At 36.5% G+C, this 6,762-nt stretch overlaps 1 protein-coding gene across 4 annotated transcripts in view; it reads left to right on the top strand.

The window, feature by feature from the left end:
• The window catches only part of NCK1 (NCK adaptor protein 1), a 118,122-nt gene that overhangs the window by 91,975 nt on the left and 19,385 nt on the right, over positions 1-6,762 (top strand). For 3 of the 4 annotated variants that reach the window (XM_011958157.1, XM_011958159.1, XM_011958160.1), the window contains one exon: positions 5,075-5,318. In XM_011958157.1, the coding sequence (XP_011813547.1) occupies positions 5,093-5,318 (226 nt within the window). In that variant the 5' untranslated portion in view covers positions 5,075-5,092. Of the gene's footprint in view, positions 1-837; positions 957-5,074; positions 5,319-6,762 lie in introns of those variants that run through there. The other variant, XM_011958161.1, reaches the window with a different exon arrangement.

Here is a 6,762-nt window from a genome sequence, read left to right as displayed (position 1 = left end):
CCAGGATGGTCTTGATCTCCTGACCTCGTGATCCGCCCGTCTCAGCCTCCCAAAGTGCTGGGATTACAGGCTTGAGCCACCGCGCCCGGCCTTTTGTTCCATTTTAAAAGGAGACTGGTTTCTTGGGATTAGAGTGAATGTGACAGTAATTAACAAAACATAGTGAAAAAACTAAGAGCAAAGGGGGGAAGTATTCTAGTATTAGATATTACTGTATATAAATCTAAAAGCCCATTTAGATATGATTTTTATTATTTGTTAATACTCCAGGGGTGCCTTCCATACTACATTTTGATGTTACTGAGACAGTTTTATCAAGGTTTTATCTCTTAAGTCTTAGGAAATCTCTGTTAACTTTATTACTATATTACAGTTATTACTACCTATATTCCAGGGTGCTTGGAAACATTGTTTTGAGTTAGTAATCTGTAGTAGCCTGTAAAGAGATATAAGTCCAGCTTTTGCATTAGGTAGCCTTTTCCCTTTTCTCATAATTTCTGTGCCCCTTTTTGGTAACTTAAATGTCCACTGTAATTAATGGATTTGTTTCACAATGGTTGTGCTGGTGGAGACATTGTTTGAAAGTTGAGAAGGAAAAGGAGAAAACAAAAGGATTAATGCATGAATGTATTTTAACTATAAAAAATACATGTGCTTTAAAGCTTCTTCCAAAATAGTCTGAATAATAAGGTCGTATTTTGGCCATGATTATTTACTTGTTATACAGGCTGTGTTGTAATTTAGAGGAAAAAAAGTTTTGTAAAGAGAAGCCTCAAATTTTCTATTGCCTGGGTGTGGGCCAGGTCACATGGATTGGGTGTGGGAAGTTTCAGTGTTGCAGAACAGACCAGGAAGCTCACTGAGAATTATCCTGAGCTGTGTTAACAAACTGACAAAAGAGAACACGGAATTTTTACTCAAAATGGATTGGTTAAACGTCTTTAAAGGTTTTTTCAGTAAGTTAATCTGTTTATTAAATCCATTGTTTTCTTGAAGTTGTGAATTAGATTTTCTGCTTTTGTAAATTTAAAGGAAAACTCTTATTTGGTGGGTTTATGTAAGCTACTGTATTATGTTTATGTAATGTAAACCAAATGATTGGTGATATATCCAAAAATTGTAGTTTGGACTTGGTAAGTAAAATAATTTTAAAATGTTTTAGCATGAATGTTTTAACAAGTAAAGAAAGGATATAAACCTTTGGTTTGAGTTTGATGCAGTTCTAATTCAGTAATTTTCAACTTAGCATAGACATTTGAAATGAATTAAATAAATTGTAAACATTAAAATCATTAGAAAAAAAGGATTAGGTGAACAAATTTCTTCATCCTCAACTTTCGAATTCACTTTTTTTAAACTACTTTTTACTTACTTTTTTTTAGAGGAACAGTGTAAAGATAATCTTTAATTAAAACACTAGTAAACAGAGTATTTTTATTTAATGTAGTGTTGCTAGAAATTGATGTTTTGATGAATGTGAGATTTGATATTTTGATATGAGTTATGAGAACAGCTGTACAACAAAGAGGAAAATACGTAGTGAATTACTGTTACTGAGTTTGGGTCATGAAGTAGTACTAATAATAATTTATAAGAGCCTAATTCTGCTGGTTCTGCTGGTAGCCTCCTTATGATCTTATAGTGAACTTGATTTGATCTCCTTGAACATTTGCTTGGTGTTTCTAGAAAAATGAACAGAGGAATTATTATAGAAGTCTCTTATGCACAACAAGCCTAAAGAAACAAAGAGTAACCTGACAAGACATTCCAGAGAAAAGGGCAAAGGAGAAAAGGAATAAGCACTTTGTTGAAAAAGAATGTTGTAATTGTAATGTGAAGACTCATTTGTTAGCTTTAATGACTCCCTCTGGAATATGTCTCTTCTGTTTACTTTTTGGGGAGTTCCTAAAATTTTAGATCTTTGCATTTTCATTTTTTGAATAAGTTTTACCTTGGAAGAACTTACTTATTTGCTCATTAGTTTATCAGCACCTTCTTATTGAGAGCCTACTCCAAGCCAGGCAGAAATCATAGGGTGAAAAACTAATACTAACTCAAGCAGATCTTACATTCTGGTGGAGAGGTATATGATGATTGTTTTTAATAATACAGTGGATTTCATATCTAGGTTTAGTCATAAGTGATGTTGACCATAAATCAACCAGAAACGACATAAAAATAATCCATTGTGGCCAGGCGTGGCAGCTGACGCCTGCAATCCCAGCACTTTGGGAGGCCGAGATGGGTGGATCACTTGAGGTCAGGAGTTTGAGACCAGCCTGGTTAACATGGTGAAACACTGTCTCTACTAAAAATGCAAAAATTAGCTGGGCATGGTGGCGGGCGCCTGTAATCCCAGCTACTTGGGAAGCTGATGCAGGAGAATCACTTGAACTCAGAGATGGAGGCTGCAGTGAGCCAAGATTGTGCCTCTGCACTCCAGTGTGGGCGACAGAGCAAGACTACATTGCCAAAAAAAAAAAAAAAAATCCATTGTATCATTGATACAGTGATTCAATATATATCATCAATACAGTGGTAAAATTATTCTTTCTACTGAGTCTTAGGAAGTTGATAGTTAATGCATTTGCAGACTGAGAGTCAGGATTTGAAATCTGTAACCAAAATGTTTCTTTGCTCAATCCCTGCAACAACCCCAGATTTTTATTTATTTTGCCAGGCAGTTTGTCACAGTAGAGACAGGCTATTCATCTACTTCCTCCCTGAATGGGCTTACAAAGTAGAAGAAACAGAGCATTATGTGCTGCTTGTGTGGCAGCCAGAATATCTTTGAAAACAAAAATTGCACAATGTTTTAAATAAAACAGAATAAAAAATAATTTATTTCATGTAGATGAAATGAGCAGATGAACATATAAAAATTTAAATGAAAACCTGTAATGGAAAGAATACCATAGATTTATATTTAGTATTTCTTAGTTCTGTTCCCAGACATATCACTTATATGCCGTGTGGCCTGCAAAATATAACTGAACTTTTCTGATTTTCTGTTCCTTGTAAAGGAGAGAGTTGGGCAAGACTAAATGATCCTGGAAAGTCCCTTCTAACTCTAAAAGTCTTACATCCTTGTAAACAACTAAGCAGTCTTAGGTGTGTCATAGGAATTGAGGGAAAGCAATGAGGGAGAAATTGGTTTTGAAGAAGTAGAAACATGGGAATGGAATTGTAGTTCACTAAGGAATTAGAAGAAGCGGGAAAACTTTCTTTGGCCCAATTCTCAACACTTACTCAGTGATACAGATGAAGGAAAAACGACATGCTTAAACTAAGGAATACTGCAATCACTAACTAATAAGTACACTGGATTCAGAAGGATATTTGGAAACTAAAATCAGGATAGAAATAAACAAGATGAATAAGAACAGACAGTATTGTAAAACTCTACATTAAAATCTTAAAAGGAATTGTATAGATTGGTGAGAATCTAGCCTGGCAGCAGCTTACATGAGTAAAAATCTTAGTAAGAGCTGCTGTGGTAATGTAGGTACTAAAAGTCTCAATACAGTCCATGGTGACATTGATAGGAATATGAGAGGTGCTTAGGTGGAGGTATACTCCCTTATGTGTGTGTTGGCCATATAAAGCATGATGTAATTAATCCACTTTTGATAGATATTCTTTAACAGTGGTATTGAGAAACTTGGATGCTTCCAAATACTGGCATCCAGTATATCAAGGATTTGGAAACCAGGTCACATAAGGAATAGTTATGGATACAGAGACTTGCCTCAGGGAGCACAGCTGTCATATGAAGAAGGAATATTCACAGCGCTTAAGCAGGTTCTTAAAAATTCTTGGGGAGTTTATAATGCATTGTTTTGGTTAAGAAACAGTGCTATAGGAAGAGAGAAGTAAAGACCAGTGGGTAGTAGTGAGGGAAAGGTCAGAAATTACCCTTAAACTTTGTTTTTTTTTTTAAATTTAAGCAAAGCTAACAATAAAAAACTGCCTCAGAATTGTACACTTCCTCAGTGCTTAGATCTGAGCAGTTTCCTTCCAACTACAGCCAGGTCCAGCTATATAATGCAAGAATAAAGATTTAAGTAATTTTTTTTTTTCTTGAGGTGGTCTCACTCTGCCACCCAGGCTGGAGTGCACCAGTGCCATCTCAGCTCACTGCCACCTCTGCCTCTCAGGTTCAAACGATTCTCGTCCCTCAGCCTCCCAAGCAGCTGGGGCTACAGGCATATGCCACCACGCCTGGCTAATTTTTTGTATTTTTAGTAGAGATGGGGTTTCACCATGTTGGCCAGGCTAGTCTTGAATTCCTGACCTCAAGTGATCCAACCCCCTTGGCCTCCCAAAGTGCTGGGATTACAGGCATGAGCCACCAGGCCCAGCTGTTTTTATTTCTTTGATTGTTTTATTACTCTGATAATATGTTAAAAATTGTCGTCTGTGGTAATGGGTTTGTCAATTTCTCCTTGTGTTTCTCTCAACATATTTTGGAACTATCTTGTTAGGTACATAAAAGTGTAGATATTACATACATTGAGTAGAATATTTTTCATTGGGTAGTGAACTTTTTTGCTAGTAATAGTTTTTGCCCTTAAAGTTTTGTTTGATACTAATAGAACAACACCAGTCTCTTTATTGATTGGTTGGTTGATTGATTGAGACAGATTCTCCCTCTGCTGCCAGGCTGGAGTGCAGTGGTGTGATCTCGACTCACTGCAACCTTCGCCTCCCAGGTTTAAGCGATTCCCATGCCTCAGCCTCCTGAGTAGCTGGGACTGTGGGTGTGCACCATCACACTCAGCTAATTTTTGTATTTTAGTACAGATGAGATTTCACCATGTTGGCCAAGCTGGTCTCAAACTCAACCTCGAGTGATCTGCCTGCTTTGGCCTCCCAAAGTGCTGGGATTATGGGCATGAGCCACCGTGCACGGCCATACCAGTCTCTTTAAGTTAGTATTTGCCTCATGTATTTTATTCCATGTTTTTTACTTTTCATCTTTATGTCTTTAGATTTTTAGGTGTGTCTCTTTTGAAAAGCGTGTGAACTAATACTACTTCAACCTTACATAAAAATATTTTCCGTGTGTTTACAGTGCTGAAGCTGCTGAAAGATGGCAGAAGAAGTGGTGGTAGTAGCCAAATTTGATTATGTGGCCCAACAAGAACAAGAGTTGGATATCAAGAAAAATGAGAGATTATGGCTTCTGGATGATTCTAAGTCCTGGTGGCGAGTTCGAAATTCCATGAATAAAACAGGTTTTGTGCCTTCTAACTATGTGGAAAGGAAAAACAGTGCTCGGAAAGCATCTATTGTAAAAAACCTAAAGGATACCTTAGGTAAGATATTTTTTATTAAAAGAAAAGCAACTTTGTTTTAAATGAAACCTGGAACTTAGTTCTTTGTACATAACTGTGGCAGCGGTGTGCATAATTGACTTGAAAAGGCAAGGACTAGGTAAGTTTGACTCATAGCAGGTGTTCAATGCAGAAGACCAGTGAAGGTCATAAGTGTTAACATGCGGTTTCTGTAAATCTAGGCCCACGCTCCAAGTCAAGGCAGAGTAGTGCCAATGAGTAGAACTAACTCTCACCTTCTAGCAGGGGCTCTTTGGACCACAAATGACTGTTGGAGTTTAGACTTATAGGCAGAATTGCCTCTTTGGCACCAAGGCAACTTATGTACATGGCACATAATGAATTTTAACATCTAATGACTTTATGTTTTGAACTTCACTTAAAACCCACCATTTTGTTTTTCCATTTGATAAGAGAACTGTGGATCATTACTGTACATTAGCACCTACAGAGCTCTTTTCTATTTTGTTTCTCTTTTTCCCTGTCTTTATTTCTCCACAGCTTTTGTTTTTTATTTTTACTGGCCCTCCCTTAGGGCCTGAGACAGTGGAACCCACTTCACACTGAACTTGGCTAAGCTGATAGGAAGGAAATATGCATGGGCAAGGAATGGCCTCTTCTTTAAAAAAATAAAATAAAAAATTAAACTCTCCTTAGCTGACAGGAAGGAATTGGGAGGGACAGAATTTCATTTTCAGTGTTCAGGCAAACATGCTATTTGTGTAATGGTTCTTTGTCTATATGTAGAAGAAAAGTACAATTTCTCCTTGTGCAGGCAGTTTGGGAGAAATATAGCATGACTGACAAATATGAAATACTGTTGACTCCCTACTTTACATTAGTTTTTTTTTTTTTTTTTTTTAATGGTTTTTGTAGAGATGGAGTCTTGCTCTGTTGTCCAGGCCAAACTCCCACCTCAGCCTGCTGAGTAGCTGGGACTACAGATGCTCACTACCACGCCCAATTTAGTTTTTATTCTTATTCAACATTATTGTTATTCTTGAATGTTCTTCTGATAATAAAATACAAATATTTAATGTTTTTAACCATTGTAAAACTGCAAAAACTAAAATATAGTACAATTTGGAGTAAGGTATAAAGTAATAGATTATCAGTTTCTGAGATAAAAATATTTCCAGTGTTCTAAAGGTAATTAAGTAGATATAATAATGGTGATGTTTAACTGCTGAGGTAACTTTTTTAATACTTTCAAGTTTTGCGGTTAAGACTATTATTTTTAGTTTCTCGATGGAAGACAAATCAGAAAGAGATTTTCCTTCAGTAGCAGAGGAGAGCAGGGTTAGAATCAAGAATACTGGTTTTGTAAATACTGGCCATTTATTTAAAGCATGATAAATAGAGATATTGGGAGAAATTAAGGTAATTTCTTTCAAGAAACTGTGCCTCATAGTGGTAAGTGCACAGG

Source organism: Colobus angolensis, unplaced genomic scaffold, assembly GCF_000951035.1.
Source record: "Colobus angolensis palliatus isolate OR3802 unplaced genomic scaffold, Cang.pa_1.0 Scaffold46, whole genome shotgun sequence".
NCBI classification, from domain to species: domain Eukaryota; kingdom Metazoa; phylum Chordata; class Mammalia; order Primates; family Cercopithecidae; genus Colobus; species Colobus angolensis.
This window is presented reverse-complemented; position numbering and strand designations above follow the sequence as displayed.